The sequence below is a fragment of the Macrobrachium nipponense genome, chromosome 40 (assembly GCF_015104395.2).
Source record: "Macrobrachium nipponense isolate FS-2020 chromosome 40, ASM1510439v2, whole genome shotgun sequence".
In the NCBI taxonomy this organism is placed as follows: domain Eukaryota; kingdom Metazoa; phylum Arthropoda; class Malacostraca; order Decapoda; family Palaemonidae; genus Macrobrachium; species Macrobrachium nipponense.
In genome coordinates, this window is record NC_061101.1 from 2,409,006 (window position 1) to 2,434,838 (window position 25,833).

The 25,833-nt window shown below is 36.8% G+C and overlaps 2 protein-coding genes across 4 annotated transcripts; one reads left to right on the top strand and one right to left on the bottom strand.

Annotated features, from left to right (window-relative positions):
* The first annotated feature begins 3,071 nt into the window (after window positions 1-3,071).
* LOC135211859 (oxytocin-neurophysin 1-like) lies at window positions 3,072-7,723 on the top strand. The gene is made up of 4 exons (XM_064245072.1): window positions 3,072-3,214; window positions 4,678-4,808; window positions 5,282-5,492; window positions 6,214-7,723. The coding sequence occupies exons 2-4, from the start codon at window positions 4,680-4,682 to the stop codon at window positions 6,312-6,314; spliced, it is 441 nt and encodes a 146-aa protein (XP_064101142.1). The 5' UTR covers window positions 3,072-3,214; window positions 4,678-4,679; the 3' UTR covers window positions 6,315-7,723.
* Window positions 7,724-10,325: 2,602 nt separating this feature from the next.
* On the bottom strand, window positions 10,326-25,051 carry LOC135211860 (uncharacterized). 3 transcript variants are annotated; one of them, XM_064245076.1, is made up of 9 exons: window positions 24,895-25,051; window positions 17,741-17,951; window positions 17,386-17,514; window positions 15,445-15,630; window positions 14,786-14,942; window positions 13,787-13,914; window positions 13,235-13,318; window positions 12,562-12,672; window positions 10,326-11,798 (listed from the first exon to the last, which is right to left on the bottom strand). In XM_064245076.1, the coding sequence occupies exons 2-9, from the start codon at window positions 17,930-17,932 to the stop codon at window positions 11,157-11,159; spliced, it is 1,629 nt and encodes a 542-aa protein (XP_064101146.1). In that variant the 5' UTR covers window positions 17,933-17,951; window positions 24,895-25,051; the 3' UTR covers window positions 10,326-11,156. The 3 variants fall into 3 exon arrangements, with proteins under 3 accessions (XP_064101146.1, XP_064101144.1, XP_064101143.1); XM_064245074.1 differs by lacking the exon at window positions 24,895-25,051 and adding an exon at window positions 24,740-24,886 and having other exon boundaries at window positions 14,786-14,939; XM_064245073.1 differs by lacking the exon at window positions 24,895-25,051 and adding an exon at window positions 24,740-24,886.
* Window positions 25,052-25,833: the final 782 nt, after the last annotated feature.

The following is a 25,833-nucleotide window of genomic DNA, read 5'->3' on the forward strand; positions in this document are numbered from 1 at the left end:
TCTTCCGTTTCCAGTTTTAATTTCATGTAAGTAAGCTAATGACATTCTCCGTACAAAGTTTAATTTCATGTAATTAGCTTACCTGACATAATCTTCCTTACAGTTTAATTTCCATGTAAGTAGCTAAAGACATATCTTCCGTACGTTTAATTTCACGTAGCAGCTAAAGACATATCTTCCGTACAGTTTAATTTTCATGTAAGCAGCTAATGACATATCTTCCTTACAGTTTAATTTCCAATGTACGTATCCATGACTATCTTCCACCAAAGTTTTTAATTTCATGTAAGTAGCTGATGAACATATCTTTCCCGTATAGTTTTAAATTTCATGTCAAGTAGCTAAACTGACATAAGCTTCCGTACAGTTTTAATCTTTCCAATGGTAAGTAGCTCAATGACATAGCTTCCGGTACAGTTTAATTTCATGTAAGTAGCTAAAAGACATATCTTCCTGTAAAGTTTAAATTTCATTCAGTAAGTACTAAAGACATATCATCCGTACAGTTTTAATTCATGTAACTAGCTTAAAGACATATTCTTCAGTAAACAGTTTAATGTTTCATGTAAGTAGCTAAAGACCATTATCTTCCGTACAGTTTAATTTTAATTTCATGATAAGTAGCTAAAATGACATATCTTTCGTACAGTTTAATTTCATGTACGTAGCTAATGAACATATCTTCCGTACAGTTTTAATTTTAATTTCCCATGTAAGCAAGCTAAATGCCACATTATTCCAGTAACAGTTTTTAATTTTCATGTAGCAGCTAATAACATATCTTCCGTACCAGTTTTTTTTTTTTTTTTTTAATTTTCATGTAAGCAGCTAATGACATATCTTCCGTACAGTTTAATTTCATGTAAGTAGCTAAAGACATATCTTCGCCGTACATGTTTAATTTTCGACTGTACAAATTAGCTAAAGACATATCTATTCCGTAACAGTTTAATTTCATGTCCAGCAAGCTAATGAACATATCTTTCCATACAGGTTTTAATTTCATGTAAGTAGCTAAAGACATATCTTCCGTACAGTTTTAAATTTTCATGTAAGTAGCTAATTGACATAGCTTCCGTACAGTTTTAAATTTCATGTAAGTAGGCTAACTGACATATCTTCCGTACAGTTTTAATTTCATGTAAGCAGCTAATGAACATAGTCTTCCGTACAGTGTTTAATTTCATGTAAGGTAGCTAATGAACATATCTTCCTTACAGTTTAAATTTTGTTTCATGTAAGTAGCTAATGACATATCTTCCCGTACAGTTTTAATTTACCATGTAAGCACTGCTAATGACATTTTTCTTCCATACAGGTTAATTTTCATGTAAGTAGCTAAGACATATCTTCCGTACGTTTTAATTTCATGTAAGCACTAATGACATATCTTTCCCGTATACATTTTTAATTTCCATGTAAGTAGGCTAATGACATTCTTCCGTTTTTACAGTTTAATTTCATGTAAGTAGCTTAAAGACATATCTTCGTCAGTTTAATTTCAATGGAATAGCTAATGACCATTCTTCCGTAACAGTTTAATTTCATGTCAAGCACTAATGAACATAATCTTCCGTACAGTTTAATTTAGTAAGTAGCTAAAGACATATCTTCGTTTTTAATTATTAAGTAGCTAAAGACAATATCCGTACTGTAAGTAGCTAAAGACATATTCTCCGTACAGTAATTTCATGTAAGAGCTAATGACATACTTCCGTAACAGTTGTATCTTTAATTTCTAAGTAAGCTAGACATATCTTCTACAGTTTATCAGTAATAGTAAAGACCATATCTTCCGTACAGTTTAATTTCAGTAAGCTATGCCTAAGCAGTTTATCATAAGTACATATATTCATACAGTTTAATTTCATGTAAGCAGCTAATGACATATCTTCCATACAGGTTAATTTCATGTAAGCAGCTAGGTTTGCAACAGAAATCTCAGTTACAGAGTGATTTACAATTACTGAGTAATTTGTTATAGCTTAAACTTTTGAACTGGCTCAACTGCTCACCACACTCTGATAAGACGTATCCGTCTGAAAGGTATAATTAAGCTTTTGTAGAACACTGATTAAACTCACAAATAAATTCACAAAAAGCTGTAAGTATTTAATATGCTTTAATACGCAAAGGAATCCGGCAATGTTTAGAACAAATACGTCTAACTTTGTTTACGAGAATGCTGACACTGTGTATTTTACGTCTAATGACGTAGCATGATATTAAAACGGAATACTTAGAATTCTTTTATATATATTATGCCATTTATAACTTGGCTATATACCTACGACTCTTCGGAAATCGTTCGATCGCTCCGCGCCAATTTTGCCGGCCTAACAAGACCCTCTAGGCCTATAGTTTGGGGAGAGATACCGCCAAACCACCCGCACCCATTTCTGAAATAAGCAGAGGGGTCGAGGGCGCCATCAAAGGCGATCAGAAGGAGTGCATAGAATTCCTCCCCCGAGTGAAACAAACGGGGGAAATCCGAGATTGCATAATGCTTTAGTCTTCTGTTGTCGTTTCACGGCGTTTCTGTCATTCATTTCTTTATTCCTTCTCTGGATTATTCATCGTTTCTGGTATCGTCAAATCTCGATGAGCTTTCATTAGTACTATGTGATTTACGACTCACTTCATATAACGTTTTTTTTTAAATCCGTTATAATGATTAGATTAATTCTTGTAATTGTTTTCCTTTCATTGTACTCAAGTTGAATAAAATCTTCACCATAGTTATAAAAATTCATCGTAATGCTTTACATCCTGTTCACTATAGGCTAATTATAAAAAATTTAAATAATCACAAACAGCGCCTATTGTTAAGAAGTGAGGTTATTATTCATGTTACTAGACGTTACATAGACTTTGATGGTTGGTAACAGAAGTTTATGCTTTTGCTCGCAATTGTAAAGGTAACAGAAATGCTTTCAGAAACAGATAAAAATAATCGTTCCATGTCTGGAATGAAGTCTTCGTGGTGTTGCTGTTTCGAGATTGGCTTCTCCTCCCCCTAGACACATTCAAGCATGCGGTAGAGGGCTCCCTCCACCACTTCCTCCCCCTCTTTCCCACACTTAGCTATATAAAACGGAAGCGCTGGAGGCGGTCCAGCATTGCATCCCGTAACCGCGAGGCAAGCTCATCTCTTTCCCCCCTTCTTCTTCTTCTCCCAAGATTCTGTTACGACGCCAGCACACCCACGCAGCAGGTAAGAGAGCAAGCAAGCGTTCATTGTCTTCGTCCTATCTTCTTCTTCTTGTTACCGACAAAGTGGACGCGACGAGTATGATAATAACGCTTGCTGATGCTTCACTGTTTCATCTTCTTTCTACCCTATACGCACGATGGCGCGCCTTGCATTTTTGCTGTTAACAGCGTTTTCAACTCGACTTCAGTCTGTTCATCTGATATAACCAGCAATTTCTCTTACTTTCTTTTTTTAGTAAAGTCACCTTTTCCACGTATTGTTTCTCCTTTAGATATCTTCATTTGACTTCTAAAGTATAAGATTTAATTTTTTTCCTCTTTCTAGGCTGATAATTGACATCACGTATATCATTCAGTGATTTCGGTGGAAAGTGTCCAGATCTCGTGCCAACATTTTATAATATTAATTGACTGGATACTCTCACTCTGTTCAGGTTACTTTTTTTTCTATCGCTAAGCCTAAGTTTTATATTTTCTTAGGCTCGTTAAGGTTACTTCCGCAGCTTCTATTTGTTGCAGAAAAGTGGAAAAGACTTGTTATCGAATTCTGCCAATACACAAGCCATATGTATTTATAGAACTGCTCCAGATCTGTTGTTTGTTTTGATAATGTTAACTTTGCTCACTCACGTTTTTATTTTTATCGCTTTCTGATGATTTGAAACATTTTTTCCCATGTGAACAGTCCATGAGGAAGCCTGCTTGCGTATTTCAGTTCCTAACTTGATTCGATATTTTAACGTCTGCAAAATTTAATCTATCGGCTTTTCTCTTGTAATTTTCTAGTCGTAATTTTCTGTGTACCCTATTTATCAAAAACTGAGTTGTTCATGATTATTAACCTACTTACGACAGGGAGTTAAGGCTCACGATTTCATTTCTTATGTCAATTAAATTTGAACGAGCAGTCTCGTTATCAATTTATGTTCAATATTTATAGAATAATCTGCAATGTTTCTAAGAGAGAGAGAGAGAGAGAGAGAGAGAGAGAGAGAGAGAGAGAGAGAGAGAGAGAGACTAAAACTACTGTCTTAGCATAGGTTGAGAACCAGTGTACAGTTCAGGAACTTTGTATATTTTCTGGGAAGACTTTTGGTCCAAGCTTACTATAAATTTCCGCTGTTCGCATTATATTCATAAAATAGGATCTGCTCTCAGTTTATAAAAGCTTGGTACCTCGCGAACTGGTATACCTAAGAATTCCAAATTCATCTGGGTAGACTTTCAGCTCAAAAGTCAAAGGTTCTTAGTACCATCATTAATATTTTAGCTTAGTAGAATCTGCAGGTCATAATATTAGTCCTTGATAAGCATAAAACTCTTTTTGAAGACTCTTGCAGACTGTCCTTTTAGGAGATCAAAATCCATGTGCCATCGACAAGCTCTGTCTATCATTTTGGGAATTCAAGATCTCCTACATGCCTTCATCTCTCTCTCTCTCATAAAAATAACCTCTCATTACAGGCATGCAGTTGAGTGTAGTGCTCGTGGTGATCTCTATCATAATGGGATACAGCAACGCCTGCTTCATCACCAACTGTCCCCCAGGGGGCAAAAGGTCAATGCCCTCCTCCCACATCGGTCATACGCGCACTGCAAGTATTCTTGGATGTTTTGTCTGATGTTCGATGTGGAATGAAGTTTTTTTTTGTGTTTTCTGTCTCAAGTTTTAAGACCTGAGTATATTTTCATTTGGTGTGTTTGAAACACTTTCAAACGTCATCTGTTTCATCTGGTGAAACACTTAAAAACTCGACAGTTTCATTATGTTGTTTATTTATTTATTAGGTTTCAAAACCTTTAAAGCAAAATGGAATTAATGCTCCATTTCCTCAGACGTCGAAACCTTCAGGATCTTAGTATAATTGGTTTTTGCGACACTAAAATTGTTGATATCCTCCCCACGGTGTCTCATTCCTTCAAATTCCAAAACCTTTAGAACAATATGAAACTATGACCTTGTTTCCCTAGACGTCAAAACCTTCAGAAACTAAATGTATAAACATTCATCGACTTTCCTTACCTGTCGAAATGTCAACACTCGAAATCCTCCTCCTCCTCCCCCCAGTGCACCTCCTGCGGCCCAGGACTTCAGGGGCGATGCCTAGGACCTGAGATCTGTTGCGGCGAGACCATCGGCTGCTTCCTTGGTACCAGGGAATCCCAGATCTGTCGGACAGAGAACCTCATCCCAGTCACTTGTAACAACTCCGACCTCAAGACCTGCGGCGTTTCCAGATCCGGCCACTGCTCTGCTGTCGGTCTGTGCTGCACTGAAGGTGCGTATGGCCCCTTTGGACCTCTCTGTGTTTTTATGTGGCAGAAGATTGGTTCTTTTTCGGTTAAACTAACTCTTAATCCTGTGGTTCACTTTTTCCAGGGACCAGCCTCCTTCCAGTTTCTTTGTGATATCACCCAGCCCTGCCAGAGTCACTACTGTGACCCTGAGGTTGCATAATATGAGCTTGACAGCCGTTCCGTCTGTTTGTGTGGCAGTAGATTGGTCGCTTTCTGGGTTAAACTAATACTTCTTCCCATACTCCACTTTCCCTAGTGATCAGCCTCCGCCTTCCAGTTCCTTCCTGATACTCCCCAGCTCTGCTAAACTCAATACTGAGCACGAGAAATCTCACAGTGCTAGGAAATCTGACCACTTGTCTCTCTTCTTCACAACCTGTAAAGCTACATCTCTCCTTTGCAAGTTGAATTGCTGTTAAAAGCCTGCTCAGCAAACAAACGCCCTTTTGAGCTTATGACCAGTTCCTGTTACAAACGGCCAGAGGAGGACTGTGTTGCTATCTGATAGTTTGACAACAGAGTTAGTGTCAGTGCAACACACAAGAATGGCTCTAGCTAGAAACTCCGCTTTTCAATCAAATACGATGTTGCTCATGCTAATGTCCTAGCTCTCTCTCTCTCTCTCTCTCTCTCTCTCTCTCTCTAGGCTAAGTAGCTCCTTTACAGAGACGCATTAATTCTAAACATGATTTCTCTTTCCAGCCAAATGCGAGTTCGACATCAACTGCATTTCGGAAGGGTCCCAGATAGGCAGGCGGTTACCCTTCGGCTCACCTGACTCTGAAGACCAATGGAACCTGTGATTGCCCACGGGACAACCTGCGTTGTTTCGTCAGTATAGGGCCTCCTCGTCATTCTCGCCAGAAATTCGGGTTTCGTGGGTTGATGTAGACATGCTATACTCTCCATAGTGGGTGCTAGGGTGTTGTGGATGGGTGGGTGGGCGGCTTTTAAAAAATAAATAACTGAAGTTCGTAAACACATTGGTGGTGATAAGTAACGAAAATTTGTGTTCTCATTTTCTAAATGTTTAAAAGGGAGTGTTTTATTGTTTTTTTGCTTTTAATTATGCAATTTGGGCAGTTTTTTCTATCCGGATCTTAAGAAAATCCAAATTTTGCATTTGGACAAACTTTTATTTATTTATTTGTGAAATCATAGTTTTTGACTTTGTATCCTAATTTTTTCATGGCATATCTTTTCTTGAACTCAGAGATACTAAGATATTACATCATTTTAAGATATTTCATGGCTATGAAGAATCTTTTAGACAAGTAATAATAAGAACATCTTTGGATGATATCTAAGGGATCTAAAACACGAGTTCTAAGTAACATCTAAAGAAGAAGAGAAGATTAAAAAAAACACAACGCCATCTATTGTCAATTTTTTCTTAGCTGAACCTCTCGCCGCCAAAGAAGTTATATTGACCACCCTACTTTTATGAGAGCTTCTTCGTCAGTGCGTCAAGATATAACGAAATACGCCACATAACGAAAAACAATCAATGGTAATCTTCTACTAAAAAGAGAGAGAAAATATCTCACCTGAGTATTGTAACAATCAACATGACTCCTACGAAATTCCAGCGCCCAGCCCGCGGCGATCTTTTGATATTGTGTAAATAACTTGTTCCTGGGACTTTCTTCAATATTCTCTGTTTGTTGAATGCAATAAAGAAACAATACACACACAAAAAATCACCTTTTCTTGGCTTTTCCATCAGATTTCCCGCTTCTTCTTTATCCGACATGTACTATGGAAACTCACTAGTACTTGAAATCGTGCAACAGAGATGGAGCTTAGAGCTTAGTATGGTATATAATATTATGTTTCCCGGTCACAATAAACGTTGTAGAATTCTTCAGGGTCATATACTCTCTCTCTCTCTCTCTCAAAATCACATTCAGTGGAATACTTTGGTAGGCTACATGAAGTGAATGTTACAATACTCAGCCTATACCATAGCGCGTGCGACGTTTGAAAATAGAATATATTATATATATAACATATCTGTCGTTCATACCTTGTACTAGTAAGATTCACCTGTTTAACAGTCTACCGACCTAAAATTCATCCAGATTAAGAGGCCACGCGAGGAAAACTATATAACCCTTTTAACCAAATACGTCGTTAGGGCTGGATCTCTCTGTCTTGCAAATATCAAACGTGTCTGTCTGTGTCACAACTGGTAATTTATATTCCCTGCTGGGTCAAAGTGAAAATGAATGATTCTTTCATCCTATATATATATATATATATATATATATATATATATATATATATATATATATATATATATTTCTGGTAAGCACAATTCCTTTGGGTAGAATATATTGTATCACTCTGATTTCGTTCTGTTTCTTTTTTTTCCCCTGGAAATATTACCGCCTCGCAGTACAGCCGACTAACTATACCTATGTTGGGTACATCATTCATAGAGGTCAGCTTGATAGGGACCAAGATGAATGTTCATAGAACGCAACCATTTGTTGCTGTATCCCAAGCCGGGATTCGAACTTGGGCGCATTAGCTATTAACGCTGTTTTCTGGCAAATGATTAGAACAGTGAGTCAAGTCGCTCAATGCTCATCCGTACTTATGTAGTTACAGGTTACGTAGCATACAGAAACCTTGAAAAAAGACTGTACAGAGCATAATAATGCATGTATCCAACAGTAAATATAAATGTTAGCAAAAGCCATTGTAACATCAGTTAACATACAAGTTTTCAACTCTAAAATACAACGGCAACAAAAACCAGAACACTATAAACTATGACTTCACAGACCACTGGAAACTAGGAATAGGAGACTAAGCGGGTTCGATTCTCGGCCATTCCATTGAGGAGTGAGAGATGTGTATTTCTGGTGATAGAAGTTCACTCTCGACGTGGTTCGGAAGTCACGTCAAGCCGTTGGTCCCGTTGCTGAATAACCACTGGTTCCATGCAACGTAAAAACACCATACAAACAAACAAACATTCTGTCTCAACGGTCACCTCGATTATAATATAGCTCTGCGCATGCGCCGTGCGCTGAACAGCCAAAGTAAACAAAAGACGCGAACAACAATATTAGATGATGGTAGGACGAGAGAAGAAGATAATTTCAGAGTAGAAGGAAGGGAAGAAATGAATGTTGAAGTAAATAAAAAAAAAAGGTGGAAGACATAGAGACTAATATTGTTTTCGTGTCAGAGGTGGTACTATATAGAAAGTGAGGCTTCAAGATCCAGGAAGAGATCGAGAGAGTACTCGTAAGGTTGAGGTGAGTGGCGCAATGTGTGTGTAAGCATATTATATATATATATAAGAAAATATTAAATTTCTATTTTTTGTATAGAATACTTAGTATATTCTTCCCAGATTTATGCATAAAATCATTATTATCAATTATATGATGAATATATCATATAATATATATATATATATATTATATATATAATATATATATATTATATATATATATACTTATCTATATATATAATATATATATATATTGCAATTGATAAAAAATATTTTACGTATAAATTTGGGATGAATACACCAAGCATTCTGTAAAAAAAAAGGAAAGGCAATTTAACATGTAAAAAAAAACATACAAGTTAAATATACGAATACTCATTGCCAATGTTAAGAATATTTCAGTACACAATAATAAAGTACCCCTCACTTAGAATTTCGTTTATAGATAAAAAAAATGACTCTTTTTAAATAAAAATTGGAGGGCCCTATCTTCCAACAGTCTCCTCTGAACACTTGGATATTATCAAAAACAAAACAGACAAAGTTCACTTGGGACTCAAACTAAGGTACAACACCAAATATTCTCGGGATTTAAATATTGCCAGTCGATGTCCCATAGCTAGAGAAATATACAGGCTAATGGTAAGAGTATGAGCAAATTTTTTTTTTTATTATTAATATCTTATAACAGTCAACAACGTGATTATGTGTATACAAGTCCTAAATTGGGCTATTTACATATCTTACGGATAGGTTTACAATATCATGATCAAATACTTTTATGCACACTTAGATACATATTGTAGCTCTTAGGTATATATATATATATATATATATATATATATATATATATATATATATATATAATATATATATATAATCGATATATATGTAAATATATAGACATATATATAAATATATAATATATAGTATACATACATATACACATATCAAATGTATTTTCCACGCTTATAAATATGCATAATACACAAATTTTAGATATTTCTGAAAAATCTAAGTTGGCAACACCCATCTTGTTTACTTCTGAGTGTATAGTGGAAATGTGTATGTGGTTACTTGCATCATTCGCTTCGTATAAGTAATCAAGCTAAAGTATTGCCTATAAGTGGTGTTCCGGGCTCATATATATATATATAATTATATATATATATATATATATATATATATAGATATTTATTATATATCTATATATATATATATATATATATATACTGGGTGTCCATAAAGTCTCAGTACCATTGCAATTATTAATTGCTTGTTATGGTACTGATACTTTATGGACATCCTATCTATCTATCTATTTATTATATATATATATATATATATATATATATATATATATATATAGATATATCTCATATATATTATAGTAATTATATATATTAATATTATATATATACATATATACATACACAGGGTGTCCATAAAGTCTCAGCATCATTGCAAGTATTTATTGCATGTAATGGTACTGGGACTTTATGGACATCCTGACTATATATATATATATATATATATATATATATATATATATATATATATATAATATAAATTTATAATATATATATATATGTGTGTGTATGTATGTGTAGCTGAATCACGAAAATATGGAACGCGATGAATATATATAAATAAAGACAAAAATCCACGAAGGAAATGAAACAATGGATTAACCGCTGCGAGGAGGCCTTTCAACTCTCGTCCTTTACGAAGTTTCGCAAAGGACGAGAATCGAAAGACCTTGCAGTGGTTACTTTATTGTTTCACTTTTCTTCGTGGGTTTTGCCTTTATATACATATATAAATATATGTGTGTGTGCGTGTTTGTTTGTTTGTTATTTATTACAATAATCGACAAGATTCTCATTACATATGCATAAACACAAAAGTATTCCAACGCATACGTTTATTACATAACCTAAAAACTATGATTATGAAGGTATGACTTAGTTTTGGAGGACATTTTTTTCATGAAGTTTTAAACTTAGTTATTCTACAAAGATGGAAGTAAATAAAACGGTTTTGTTGTGCTGTGAATTATCAGGATTGTTGTGAAAAGTTTTTTGGTATGTTTATTAGACCGTATCTCATGTCAATGAAGGGTTTACATTACAGTATTGAGCAAATAATAATATGAGTAAAATCATACGGGACTTTGATTTGGTAAAAGGCTTGGCTTCCGACAGGAAAAGAATACGTATACAATTTTTCCTTACATATAGAAAGACCGCAGCGGCTAGAATGCTGGTAAGTAATATGGTATAAGAGATTTATACCTTTTCTTGCCCTCTCATTCTATATACATCAACACACACACACAGACGACATATATATAGGTTATATATATATGTGTGTGTGTATGTGTTGCTTATATGAATATTCAGTTGGACTTTATCATAACATGTTTCTGTTGGGGAGATCTTACTTTCCTCAACGACGGGTCTTGATTCCCCTCCTCAGAAGACAGAGACGAATTCCAGGGAGCCTCTTGAAGTGGAGACTGTCTCCCACTGCTCAAGGAAGACCTAGGAATGCCGGAACTCCCGTTCATATCCCTAAGACTTCCTGCGCACAGGGAGGAAGGGGACTCCCCCCTGTGTCTGACTTCCGGTGCGCCCGCTCGCAACTGTGCCAGCTGCTCCCCGGTGACATCGGAGAAGCTGACCTTGCGCTTTTTCTCCTTGTCGGAGCTGCCCGATTCCGGCCCTTCCTCGACGCGGGGGGAGGCGTGGTCGCTGAGGGTGGCCGCCTCGGAGTGGTAGTCCTCACTTCCTAGAGCGCTGTCTTTTGAGGGAAAACCTTCCAAATCCTCTTCTTCGAGTTTCTGGACTCTCTCCTGCAGAGTCGCTGACACTGGCAGGCGGAGAGACGGCGCGGGCTCGGAGGATTGCTGGAGAGCCGCGGGGCTTAGTTGGTGGAGACTGCTCATACCACTTGGGTTGAGAGCCCGGCGACGCAGGCTTTCTGACCTCATTGACCTGGTTCGCCTGTTCTTTTTTACCCTCACCAAACGAAGCAAAAACTGGAAGGGGAATCGAAAGAAAAGTCATACGGTCAATAGGCTGCTTAAAAGGTCATTTGTTCACTTCAGAGTTTAGGATTGAGTCTAGTACAGTACAGTTGAAAACATGTCAGTATCTTGTCAGTAATCTGTCGCACATACGTCACAAACAAGTTGATTACAAGTCAGTGGCTTGTACATAGTCCTAACCATTGCTTCCTATGATTTTTTCTTTTACCCAATATTCACTCTCTTATTATGATCATTGATATGTTTTCAACTTGCTTGCGACATGTGTGCAATTAGTTTCTGGAGTGTGTCTGAGACATGTTTTATAAAGTGTTGTGTGGACGCACCCTTAGAGTCATGCAAAACTTATTAAGGCGTCCATCAACAGATTGAAATCAGTCTACCTGCCTCATAGAAATTCAGCTGGTAGACTGTTTAGTAAACTTTTATCTATTTCATTTTATAAACAATTAATAATGTAATTCTAAGTTAGGCCTTAGTCCTGCTAAGGAATGATGATGTTTTCCTCACAACTTCGTGGCTGTGTCTTTGGTCACCTCAAGAATGAATGGAAAAAAAAAATGTTGACAAATGTAAGGAAGCTCTTTCACTGGGTGACCTTGTTATTTACACTTTCAATGTGTGGCCAAACCAGTGCCCCCACAAAATCCGAAGTGCCTCTAACACTATCCCAATGATGGTCAACCAATTCTTTCTTTGTATATCGATAAAACACGTTAGAATTTAGACAGTAAACGTATTCCACTATACTTACAGCGAGCCAAGCTTCGCTGAGAACCCTTACTAGGATTAGCGGCCTGGCGAGGTAGGGTTGCCCGCTCATGTTTTCCTGGAGTGTCTGAATCAGATCCAAGATCCTCAGTTTCTGTAGAATGAACGAAAATGTCAAGAGATTAAGGAACCGTACATTGAAGGCTATAGTAGATTCACATCATCCGTGCATCTAAGGTCTTGGAAAGTCCTTTATGACGCTCCTGATTGGCTGTTGATAAGCCAATCACAGGGTTGAAAACTCTCAGTCTCTCTCGAGAGTTCACATAGGCAGGATGTATATTCCACCTCTCCTGAAGGATACTTTAGAAAGACTTATATCCCTCAGGAGAGGTGGAATATACATCCTACCTATGTGTACTCTCTCGAGAGACCGAGAGTGTCCAGCACTGTGATTGGCTTATCAACACCCAATCAGGAGCGTCGTAAGGGACTGGCCTAGACATCAGATGCATGGGTAATGTGAATCTACTATAGTACGGTTGGTGTAACTTGTTGGCCTCTTAGGAGGACTAACACCATCAAACTTTAACTTTACAAGTAAATACAAAACAGGTAAGTAACTACAACTTCAAGTCGACACCATGCCAGATCGACTCACTGGCATCCGTGAGTTGTCTCAAACAGTGACTAGATGGGAGAGTCACGTGACTTACCTTGGCTATGCTTAGAAGTAATTCCTGCAAAGATCTGCCGCTTTGTCTTGTTGGCAATTCCACCATTTGTCTGACGCAGTTCACCTGAAAGTGGAGGGTTTTGAAGAAAAAAATTAGATTTCTGAGTAAAAATGCAGCTAGGCCTATGTTCGCTCTAAGGATTTATGTTAAACGGAGAATAAAAAGTAAACTATAAGCTGTTCTATAAGAGGACAGCGTTCAGACTAAGTCTGTTTTATCTCAGAGCTGGAGAATACAGAAAACTTTATATCAGACTTGTATTGTGGAATAAATAAGAACTTTTATTTTTATACCAGTTATACTAATAACCTCTCGGTTCTTGCATTACACTATCGTTGCTTTGGACAAATGTTAGAGATCTATTTTTTTTAGATAGTATTAATTTACTTTGTAACTCTACGTGACTCAAATCAACGCCCAGTTCTTCATAACCTTCACGATTCTGAAGACCAAAGACCAAAGAAAAAAAAATGAGAAACATCACTGAATCCTCTCCAACGCCACAGAGAAGAGACCCAGACAACCACTCACGATTCCGGTGGAGAACCTGATCGAATTCTTCCTCATGATGCTCAGCTCGTTTCGAACCCTGACGTACATGGCTTCCCGGAACTTCCCCTCGGCCGTGGCGGTCGTGTGCAGGCGTGTGTATAATTGCCCTGCCAGGTAACCAACAGGTAACTAAAGGAGAGCCTCTGGAAGCCTTTGTCTCAAAGATGTCAGGCAAGTCAGTGCAACATAATGCATGCATGATGCATAGCTAGATAGCAAGCAAGGTATTGCTTGAAATTAAGGCTCTGCGTAAAGCAAGTGTTATTCGATATCAACAGATATGTAGGCTACTCTCTTGTTAAGCGTAAACAATTGGACATAGCTGTAATCAAAGTATTTTGATCGTTTAATGGAATAGGCCTATGTGAATTATCTCATTCGTGCAACAGCAATACTTCCTTTGCAGGGCAGATTTACATTCATGCCATGGAAAATCAAAAGCTATAATTCTTATCTCATAAGAAAACTGATGACTATAGGCGGAGTGTTTCATATTTAAACTTTTTAAAAGTTTTTCTGGAATCAGCTGTTAAAATCTATATTTTTAAACATTTTTAAATAAGCAATTGTAGCGATTTCAAAGGAGAATATATATATATATATATATATATAGATATACTATATATATATATATATATATATACAACTGAAAAAGATAGTCTTCATAAAACCTTTCTTATATACAGTTTTGCGCTATTTGTTCTGCAGTCTTGGTTTTGACAATAAATCTTCGGTACCCTTTCTCACTGAGGACATTCCTGATATATAGAAAGAAAAACATGTAAAGAAAGTCTAATTTATTCTTTTTGTTAAGGAAATGAAACCAACAATCTCTGAATATTAGTAAGAGCATCGAACACATGCGAGGGTTAAACTAGTAAAACTTCAAAAGCCAAAAAAAAAAAAAAAAAAAAATTATTTCGCGTCATGGTGCCTAGCAAGAGCTATATACACTCTCATTCACAAAGTATCCTATACCTCTCGAGTCCTCCTTCATGAGTCTCCTGGAGTCCAAGGACGCGTCCGAGAGGTAATCCTCATCCACGAAGTCCTCGTTGTCCTCGGCTTCGTAGCCCTCGGAGTTTCTCCTCAGGGAGCCGTTCTTGATCTTCGGGTAAGCTCCCTCACCAGGCTTCTGAAACCACGACAGACGTTTGAAAAGCCACTTGAGATTGGTTTTCCCTTCTCGTTTCCTCAGAGAATTCTGATTAAATGGCTGCCTTAAGACTTACTGATGAAGGCATCTTGCTAAACAGCTGTTACTTAAAGGCTAACGCCTGATAAAGACAGGTGTTCAAGGCTTAGTTTTAGACCTATATACTGTATAGCCTCAGCATGCAAATGGTAAGCTTCTACGCTGGAATTCTGAAATACACCACATGGATATTGTGGGGTTTCTGAATTTTAGGAAAATTTGGCTATATACTGTAAGATGGGTCGAATGATTATCTCTTTATGTTAATATGTGTAAGTTAATCAAAGCTCTTTTCTTACACAATCAATTGTATGATCTGTTGTTGAGCGTGATTTCCTAGTAAGAACACAACTGCATATGTAAGTGTCCCTAAACACGTAAAACATGCTAAAAAAAAAAAAAAATATTTCTTAAACTCCTCTTCAGGCTGATAAACACTCACCTGTGCAGCAAAATTAGAGATGACATCGCCAATAAGTCTAACAGGTTTCGTGAGGAAGGCGATGAGGGCAAAAATCTGGTCTTGCAGGAGTCCGAAGTACTTGTCTGCCGTCGTGAGATTTCTGTCCAGGAAGAAGACGACGCTCTCTTTGAACCACATGAATCTGACACCTGCTGCATCTCGCCACTGGAAGGGAATATCATGTCAATTATTGGAATTAGTTGGGAAATGTCAAAGTCATTAGAATCAGTTGGAAAACCACCCTTCTGAGCAGGTTTTATTAGTCTAAAGGAGTCAGTTGGAAATCCACCCTTCTGAGATAGTTTTATTAGTCTAAGGAAATCAGTTGGGACGCTACAGCTTTTTGTTAGTGTTCCTTAGTCTAAGGAAAATAGAATTTGCCTAAAACTGGCGGAAAAAATGGCATTTAGGGACAAGGAAATCAGTATACTAATTAATTTTTTTGAATGGTGTAATATTGATATAGCGGATTAGCACCTGGGTTCATTGGTTACATAATGAAAACTGCACTTTTTAGTTGCGTTTTTAGTCTCAAGAAAATCAATTAGACCTCTCATATCTCAGAGTTTCACGGAGAACTGGCGGCACCATTCATATCTGAATTGTCTAATTTTCTAGTAATGGTGATATATCCAAACTTTAAAGCCTTTTGGTTCATTGGCCAATGAGAGACTCCACAAAGAGTTGAAGGTGCCATTGACGTCACTTCCGCTGTTGGTGAGGCAACTGGTAAGAGGCTTAAGTGGTGAAGAAACTACCTTATTGTCCAAGCAGGTGCTCGGGTTAAGCAAGAAAAAAAAAATGCTTAGAGTCTATTCACATTAAAAAAAAAAACGATCATTTTAACTGGGCATTTTATTCTATTCCCTTTAAGAAGCGAGTGAATTGATCCCTAACATTTTATACGAAGCATGCACGAGGCAAATTGTTCATAAAAAAAATATTTTTTAATTTTTTTGCAATCTCCGTCATGTCAGCGAACACTCATCATGATCGGCAGATTCATTAGAAATACATTAAAGTTGGAATGACGCTTGACATTCCTATAGATTTTATTTGTTTTGTCTAGGATCATAACTCTGCCAAATTTACATTAAAAGAATGCAACGGAAATGAAATAGTTAATTGTTTGCCGTGGAAACTGGGATGTTATTTGACCATGGGCGGATTCAAAACGGTCTAGAAATGGAAGTGATTGTTACTTTACGCTTTGAAATAATCTTTGAGTCTAGTGCTCTTTTTCAGGCGAGGGCAGCTTGTAAGTGGGCGCATCCTTATGAACACTGCGTTTTAATATTTTCGTTTGTCAAAGTAAAGTGAAAAAGGATTTTAAAAGCAGCAGAGAGACATTAAAAGTAGTAATATATTTGTGCGCTTAAATGCGTCGCTGAATGAATCTATAATCCCACGTGACATCGAAGTGGAATCAATAAAATGTAACAGAAATATTTAGATATATTTCATCACTTCAGGTTGAGTTGATTAAACCAAATAAACAGCCAGAAGTGTAATTACCCTCGTGATCAGTTAAGAAGAAGAAGAAGAAGAAGAAGAAGAAGAAGAAGAAGAAGAAGAGGAAAAAAGTGTGAATTACTAGTAGTATTGACGTTTGCAATTTATGTCACCACTAAAATGACTTGCGGTCCTAAGCGTAAGACTCCCAAATCTCTCTGCCTACCATACTGTCATGGCTGGCTCTGACAACCACTGCTCGACCGATTCAAAGAAGATTTGGCAATTATGAGTCGATATCTACATAATTTTTCCTCCATTTTTTATCATGAGGTGCCGTCATCGGTCTACAAGTGTTGAACTGAATCTTGTTAAAATAATGCTTTCAGCCTAAGAAGCTAAAAACTAAAACAGGTTTTAGCAGATCTGTTGGGGAAATAAGGTAAAAAATTGAACTCATCTACTGACCCAGTCTGTCTTGCGATACACAGTTTCCAGGACGTAAACGGTTCCAGAATCCATGTGGCCTACGAGTATGATTACGACTTGTGGCAAGGCGATGTTATGTAGTAATGTCCACCACCAGACTGCAACGACCTGGTTAAAAAATAAAACATTTCTCAATATTAAACCATGGTTTAACATATTTTAATTCAATTATTTCTATAGTCACACGTTCAGCTACTCAAATTCCGCAGTTTTTACAACTTTTTCACACCGAGATAGACCTTGACCCATAGACTCATGACTAAAACTTATCCACCACTTTGGATCATACCTATTCACCATTATTAATCTAGTGCAGTATTTATATCTTAATTACCTCGATCACCAAGAGATACCAGCCCACGAGGAACATTCCTTTCAGGTTCACATAGCGCCTCGCCGTCGATTGATAGAGTTTCATCAACGTCTCCTGGTCCTGTAACCATCGAACCGTCTTCAGGTCAGGCAGCGCCAAGTGTGAGGACGACTCTGGACGAGTCTGTTCTTGGGAGAATTTCCTTCCGCTCATGGTGTTATCTGTAGTTATTCTGTAAGAGAGTGAATAAAATTAAACTATATACTCCTTTATTAGTCAACGTTTTGGTCTAAGGGGATGCAAGAAATGGAACACAGTCAAATAACTTTTCCTTTTCACGGTGTACTACATTTTGGCCTAAGGATCAGTATTTTCCATCTTTAGTTTATCCGGGCCTTGGGAAAAAAATATAGAATAGTCTTTCTTTTCGCCATTATTTTGTATTAAATCTAAACCTTGATGAGAATCTACTCTCTACAACAAATATTATTAATTAATGTCCTACATCTTTGCTATCTGTAACGGTTGTCAAATTTTTCGTATCTATTTTTTTGCCTCTTTTTGGTCACATATAATTCTAATTGAAGTTATTCATAGTGTATTAACTTGCCTTTTTTCGCTATGCACGAAATATGGTCTCAGTTAGGAATACAGAATGGGAAATTGATAAAACAAAAGAAAGAATGTTTATAAAAACTCGTCAAATTTCAGTCAATGTTCAACTTGAGTCTAGATCAGTCGCATGATTAGTGTATGAAGATATTAGTTTCTAGTTATAAATGGAGACAAGCTACATTTCTTACCGGTATTTAGTTAATGAGACCAAAAGACATGGATAATAACTGAGAGAGAGAGAGAGAGAGAGAGACGAGAGAGAGAGAGAGAGAGAGAGAGAGAGAGAGACTTAGCCCGTGGTGTGGAGTTCATTTCGTATAACGAGAAACATCGGCTTTTATTCCATTATATAACGAAGCATCGATATCTTGGCAATTTCTCATAACAAACCTTATCTCAAGACACCTCTTTCGCTCTCTCTTTGTCTCTCAGTAATGAACCTAATCGTCACCTAGACCCTTTTGCTTTTTTTTTTATCTCTTTGGTTTCATCACCGCTAAATTTTCTCTCCGCAAATATATCTTCTGCTTTTCCCGTTACTACAACCGTTTCCCTCCCTCGAGATAAAAGCATAGCTGGAACTTCAATCAGGAATTCGCTGGTTATAAGACAGAGTTATATCTTGTTGTTTGTTATTCAATAAATAAAATTATTAGGAAATGTAGCAAAATGCAAGACCCACAACTGATGTGATTCACGCAGGAACATTCGGGAAAAAAAATGTATCTTTCGCCTACAAAATATATAAAAGCGAAACAAATAAAAGATAATTTACTATTTCATAAGTACTTATGTTCCGGACGTTGTTGAAAATAAAAAGCGAAGTAAATAAAAGATAATTTATTGTTTCATAAGTACTTATGTTCCGGACGTTATTGAAAATAAAAAGCAAAGTAAATAAAAGATAATTTACTATTTCTTAAGAACTTATGCTCCAGACGGCATTGAAAATAGTGCATCAGTCATCAAAATGAGAAAAACAAACTAGAAAAATGCTTATCGCACTTCCAAATCAGTGCGAAGTCATGAATTAGTGAAGATAAAACCGGTCCAATGTTTAGTATGATCCTACCTGAGTCGGACGAATTGCATTTCACCAACCCAACTCGTTTTTCCTCGTATCTTTGGGAAGCAACGAGACATCATCATCCTCTTCATGACAAGAATTTGTCATGAGATAACCTTTCGATAACAAGGGACACTAGATTATGGCAACCCAACTAGGAAATGTTATCTCGCGTCAGCGCTAATTATATTGATAAATTTCTTTTTTTCTGATAAAGCCATGAAGAAAATAAGAAATGAAGGTAATAAGGGAACCTCTACTACTGATGTATTATGAAATTTTGGCCATAATGGAGAGCGACATTTACAATGCAATCTTTGAAAATCAACATAGCATCTATTCGTTCTAGCTGGTACATCAGGACAAGGGAAATATTTGTGTGTGTGTGTGTGTCCGTCTGTAACCTGGGAAACAGAATTGACGCTTTTGAAATAAAAATGAATTTGAAAAAAAAAAAAACTAAATTTACTGAAAGTTTACCCTAGGGATAGGTTATGACGAATTGCTCTTCAAGAATCAGGTTAAAATGCAATTTATTTCCATGACTCCCAATGTACACCCTTGGACCTTAGGTGCAAAAGAAAGATGGCAGAAGAAGAAGAAAGTTTGGTGATAGCTATGATAGGCCCATTATTATCTTTTTTTTTCTAAGGGTCCCCTCGAACGAGATTATGCTGCTGTTCACGTGGGCACAGTAACAGAGATATCCCGGAAAACAGAGAGACGATAGAACCAAAATCATGAGACTAGTGTCACTAAGGTTCGGTCATAAGTTTGTTCAGTGTACGTATATAAGATTTTTGTTTTCTTTGTTCAATTATTGAGCTCACGTGACGAACAATTTACACTTAAGCAGAACAGTCCTCTGGAGTAAACCAAAATAGTCCTCTGGATTAAACCAGGCCACAGTTGACATGAGTCTAGAGATTACCGGGTTTGGTTTACCTTTTAAAACAAAACTTCCTGTTTACGAGCACTTGAGGAAGGAGGCCAACGTGTGAAAACAAACAAACATTATAGTCCCATAAATACAAAGGCCGCGTGGAGCATGAGTAAGCCGAATGAGAGTCATGAAAACTGACAAGCTCTCCATCAAAAGTCAAGATGATAGAGATAAGGTCACGAATCATTATCAAGATACTGCTCACAATAAGTGACGATTCTGACAAGTATTTCAAAACATAGACTAAAAAAAAAAAAGAAAAAAAAAGGCAGTATCTCAAATCTGTTTTAGGCTCGTAGTCCTCACTCACGGGCAGAGGATTAGGCCTACCGGGCGTTGCTAAAAGCTTTTTCTTCCATAACTTTTCGAACACAAAATTAGCAAAATAATTAGGCGTTTTTGAAAGAGTACCTATCTCATTCAAGAGACGCAAAGCTCATATGGTAGACCCATACTCTTAAAAATGATTTACTTGACCATATAGATGTTTGCAGAAAAAGGTGCTATCTTTGCAAAGCAAATAATTAGTAGTAAAACTTCAAGAATATGATAAAATCGTTGATATGTAGAAAGAGGAAATAGGTTCAGTTGTAGAAAAGCTATTTGAATTTATGTTTTTCTGCAAACATCTATATGGTCAAGTAAATCATTTTTTAAGAGTATGGTCTACCATATATTATGAGCTTCGCGTCTCTTGAAAGAGATAGGTACTCTTTCAAAAACGCCTAATTATTTTGCTAATTTTGTGTTCGAAAAGTTATGGAAGAAAAGGCTTTTAGCAACGTCCGGTAGGCCTAATCCTCTGCCCATGAGAGAGGACTACGAGCCTAAAACAGATTTGAGATACTGCCCCCCCCCCTTTTTTTTAGTCTATGTTTTGAAATACTTGTCAGAATCGTCACTTATTGTGAGCAGTATCTTGATAATGATTCATGACCTTATCTCTATCATCTTGACTTTTGATGGAGAGCTTCTCAGTTTTCATGACTCTCATTCGGCTTACTCATGCTCCACGCGGCCTTTGTATTTATGGGACTATAATCTTTCATAGATGTTAAAAAAAACTGCTTGGAAGACGATACCAAACTCCGATAAGACTACTGAAGTCAGAGTAAAGTCCATCCATGTTTGTTTGTTTTCACACGTTGGCCTCCTTCCTCAAGTGCTCGTAAACAGGAAGTTTTGTTTTAAAAGGTAAACCAAACCCGGTAATCTCTAGACTCGTGTCAACTGTGGCCTCGTTTAATCCAGAGGACTGTTCTGCTTAAGCGTAATTTGTTCGTCATGTAAGTTCAATAATTGAACAAAGAAAACAAAAATCTAATATACGTACACTGAACAAACTCAAGACCGAACCTTAGTTATAGTCTCATGATTTTGGTTCTATCGTCTCTCTGTTTTCCGGGATATCTCTGTTACTGTGCCCACGTGAACAACAGCATAATCTCGTTCGAGGGGACCCTAAAAAAAAAAAAAATCAGATAATTCGACTCTGCAACGGCTGCTTTAATGTCCACGTGAGGTTTGGTAGAAGTTACGTTGAACAGGACCATCTTCGGTCATAAAATTTCTCTATTCATGAATGCTCCAGCACTTAACGCCACTGATAAACATATATACACGCACGCACACATGCAAACTCTAGCATCTTGAGTTTAAAAGGTACTGGAAAGTAAAAGGTTCATTATTCTGGAAATTGAAGGATACGCCCAAGATGGAGGTGTTTAGCCTAGCGGTGTGTGTACGAAGGTAGGTACAAACATTGGGAGTTTTGCTACCTCAGGTAAGGTGTGAAGATGTCCGTTCTAATGACTCTAGGAGGAATTATTAAAAAGAAAAAAAAAGTAAAGCGTGAAATCAGCCAGCCGGAGTATGATATCATTGAATTCAGCTTAAATTAATTATTTTTCAGTCAAAATATTCCGATCACGAAGCATGTCATAATCATCTTCTGAGATGATTAATGATCCACTATTTTGTCCTTCTGTGCGAAGATGACATTCAGATCATGTCTCGATATTCATCAATAGGATTCTGCCAGTCATCACGTCTGAAATACATTTCGAACTATATATTTTTTTATAGACCTGAAAATATGAATATATCAATATATATCCTCGATTCCCTGACGTGGGACCTGATTGGGTATAGTTTTTCCTACCCCCCCCCCCCCTAATTTAGCCATTCACCATGACACTGCTACTGAGTTAGGTCTAACGAAAAGTGACTCATTCATTTACAGCTGGAATTAAGACAGTTTCAGCAAGAATTTCACAACTTATGTAAAATCTCTCTCTCTCCATGACTCTGCTCATTCTGACTTACTCCTGTCAAAAAAGACTAGTAATTTTTTTTTCTAAAGGTACATTTCACTGTCCACAGTCACGCGCTGGTGCTTTAGAAGGAAGAGCCCATGCTGATTTAAAAGCAGCTTAATCCGTTACACAACAGCAGAAAATAAAACTGAATCTCATCTATTGACATTACAAGCATATACAAAATTATCACGATTTATGTTTGCTAGATCCTATGATCGCCACGCTTCACTTATGTAAAGGAGAGTTGGGTCACCACGTCCCACATACATTCCCATCTTGGCAAGTGTTTTGGGATATAATAATATATTGCTCCTCAAGGGTTGTGGACCCCTTGGTGGGAGGAAATGCACTTATATGGCTGACATGCCTCTTTTCCTGCACCCAATAATAGCGTGTGTAAGTTTGTTTGATTTATGTATGCGTGAGGAGGTGAATTTGCATGCGTTTTTCTGCATAAACATAGGGTAAGTTTCAGAGTTGGAAAGCTTGCGGATACGCCTTTGAATAATCCAGAACAGTCAAATATATTGGTCATCTACAGTTCCTGGCTATCTGAACATAGGTCCGAAAAAATCTCGAAGCTTTGCATCAGTTCCATATTGGGACAATCATAAGTTATTGTACCTTTTATATATATACCACACTACTTCTATGTTTTCACTATTCATTTTCTAATTATGAAAGCCAATTAAACTTGAAAATGATACAATAGATTTTAATTCTATGACTTTATTCTTCGTTTTCTAATTATGAAAGCCAATTAAACTTGAAAAGGATACAACAGATATTAATTCTATGTTTTCACTATTCATTCTCTAATTATGAAAGTCAAATGAACTTGAATAAGATACAACAGATTTTAATTCTATGTTTTTATTTTTCATTTTCTAATTATGAAAGTCGATTCGATTTGAAAAAGATGAAACAGATTTTAAGTCTATGTTTTTACTATTCATTTTCTAATTATGAAAGTCGATTAAACTTGAAAATAATACAATAGATTTTAATTCTATGTTTTTACTTTTCATTTTCTAATTATGAAAGCCAATCAAACTAGAAAAAGATACAACAGATTTTCATTCTATGTTTTTACTATTTATTTTCTAATTATGAACGTCAATTAAACTTGAAAAGGATACGACAGATTTTAAGCTCGATCTACGAGCTCGTTTCGAAATGAATTAACTGTCCTTTCGTAAAGCTATATTTCAGAGGTGACATTACTGGATTCCCTGTACTCGTGTCTAGAAATTTTCCTTTCTATGGGAGACTTTCCCTTATACAGAGACACCAAACACACCTTGGTCAGCACCTCAGTTACACTGAGTCGCAAAGGTGATAGATAGCGCACTCAGTCGCGGAAGCGGTAAACGTAGAAATAATGAGGCATTTCTTCTGGTTTTGCAGAGAGAGAGAGAGAGAGAGAGAGAGAGAGAGAGAGAGAGAGAGAGAGAGAGAGAGAGTTCGCCGTTGGTTTCAACAGACCTTGTGGCAACACTGGGTTCTTTTTCAAATTCATTTACCTCGGGTACTGTTTTTAAAATACTCGACAGTGGGTTCTCTTTTTAGAAGTTCATATTTTCGTTCGAACTGGGTGCACAAGAGATAATGAAAAGTAAATGCAAGATTACAAAGTAAAAAAAAAATCCAGAAGTGACACTGATGGATAAAAAAGACTCGACGAAGAGGAGGAGAGGAGAAGGAAGACGTTAAAAGTGACGATGATTCGCAAAAGAAACTTGAAAATAATAATTTTTCCCAGTTACCAGTTCAAGGAGCCGTTACAAGGCACGTTCCCGCAACTGTGCCTACTACTACTACTACTTCTGATAGTGGCATTGTATCCTTTGACCTCAGAATTACAGTTCATTTCCTTTCTTTTCACGTAAACATTCTTGTCTGCAATGACATTTTCGTAAAAAACAAAAATACGAGAATAAAAGAAATTGATAACGAAACCACAAGAAAAAAAAAATCACCACAATGTAATTTTAAAAAAACATTTCACGATCGAAGATGACTGAGTTCCGTCGTGTCTTTCAATTTCTGCTCAGAGTAAAGTTTATAAACAGCCTTACCTTCGAAAGAAGTTACTCCAAGACTGGAAGGGATAACCAACACGGTGATGATGATTATTATTATTATTCTCAACCTGAAACTCGACAGAGAACTTCAACAGAGGCATAAGAGTATATAGCCACTCAGGAAGGCTACGCGTGATTATTATATATACCTGCTTTGACTGAGGCGGCCAGATCCACTGTGATAAAAATAGTCGCTCTCTCTCTCTCTCGACTGGACACCACCCCCAGAGAGAAAGCCAAGGTCTGCTTACTGCCTTCCTCAGCGCTACCTGACCCTTGGACTCCAGCACCTGACTGCGCTCCAACTTGGTCTCTCTCTCTCTCTCTCTCTCTCTCTCTCTCTCTCTCTCTCTCGGTGGACATGAATTCTAATGCGCTATGGAATTTTAAGTAATATTTTTTTTTTACTTTTATATAAGGCATATATATATTTTTTTAATATTTTGTTTGAGTTACTTAATGTTTGTGCCGTTCTTGATCGCCTTTATCTTTGAGATAATAAGTGTTTTAAGTGTTTTTTTTTTTGAGAGCTTCATATCGGAGATTTCAAACAGTTTTCTTTATGCTTTTAAAAAAAATGTTTACTTCTAGATAGATTTATGGCATTTTGGCAATTTTCCTGAATCTTTACCATACGCTTCCAGAATTATTTATTTATCTAATTTCCTTCCGTTTTTAACGTTTCAGTATGTTTCAGTATTCTATATACTAGAAATTTCTAAATTTCTAATCGTCCGAATCATAAAGAACATTATCGCTCAGAACGACATCGAAAGAAACTGATACCTCGCATTTTTCTCTTCAGTCTTTGACCGGAATATCAAGTACACTAAGCCTTATTGAATGAACGTAAACACGATCATATGTTATAACCAATTTAAGTTTTAGTCGCTAAAAACGTATAAGTAGAAAGGCTTTCTCAACTGTGGGCGATTTTGAAATATTTTTCCTCTCATTTATGAATTCCACGGTGGGTCTTTCTTGCAAGAAAAATGTAAGAAGAAGGAGATTAAATATAGTAATCAGTTTATATCTGTGAATAAGCCTAAGGTCAAAAGAGCGTGTTGATAAGACTGCATGCTCCCTGG

Coding starts and splice junctions, on each gene's coding strand:
- LOC135211859 (XM_064245072.1), top strand. CDS start 4,680: ATGCAGTTGAGTGTAGTGCTCGTGGTGATCTCTATCATAATGGGATAC. Junction 4,809..5,281: donor ACATCGGTCATACGCGCACT/GCAAGTATTCTT, acceptor TCCTCCCCCCAG/TGCACCTCCTGCGGCCCAGG. Junction 5,493..6,213: donor CGGTCTGTGCTGCACTGAAG/GTGCGTATGGCC, acceptor TTCTCTTTCCAG/CCAAATGCGAGTTCGACATC.
- LOC135211860 (XM_064245073.1), bottom strand. CDS start 24,846: ATGCCTCTGTTGAAGTTCTCTGTCGAGTTTCAGGTTGAGAATAATAAT. Junction 17,515..17,740: donor GGTATCTCTTGGTGATCGAG/GTAATTAAGATA, acceptor TTTTTTAACCAG/GTCGTTGCAGTCTGGTGGTG. Junction 13,319..13,786: donor TCAGGTTCTCCACCGGAATC/GTGAGTGGTTGT, acceptor CTCCACTTTCAG/GTGAACTGCGTCAGACAAAT.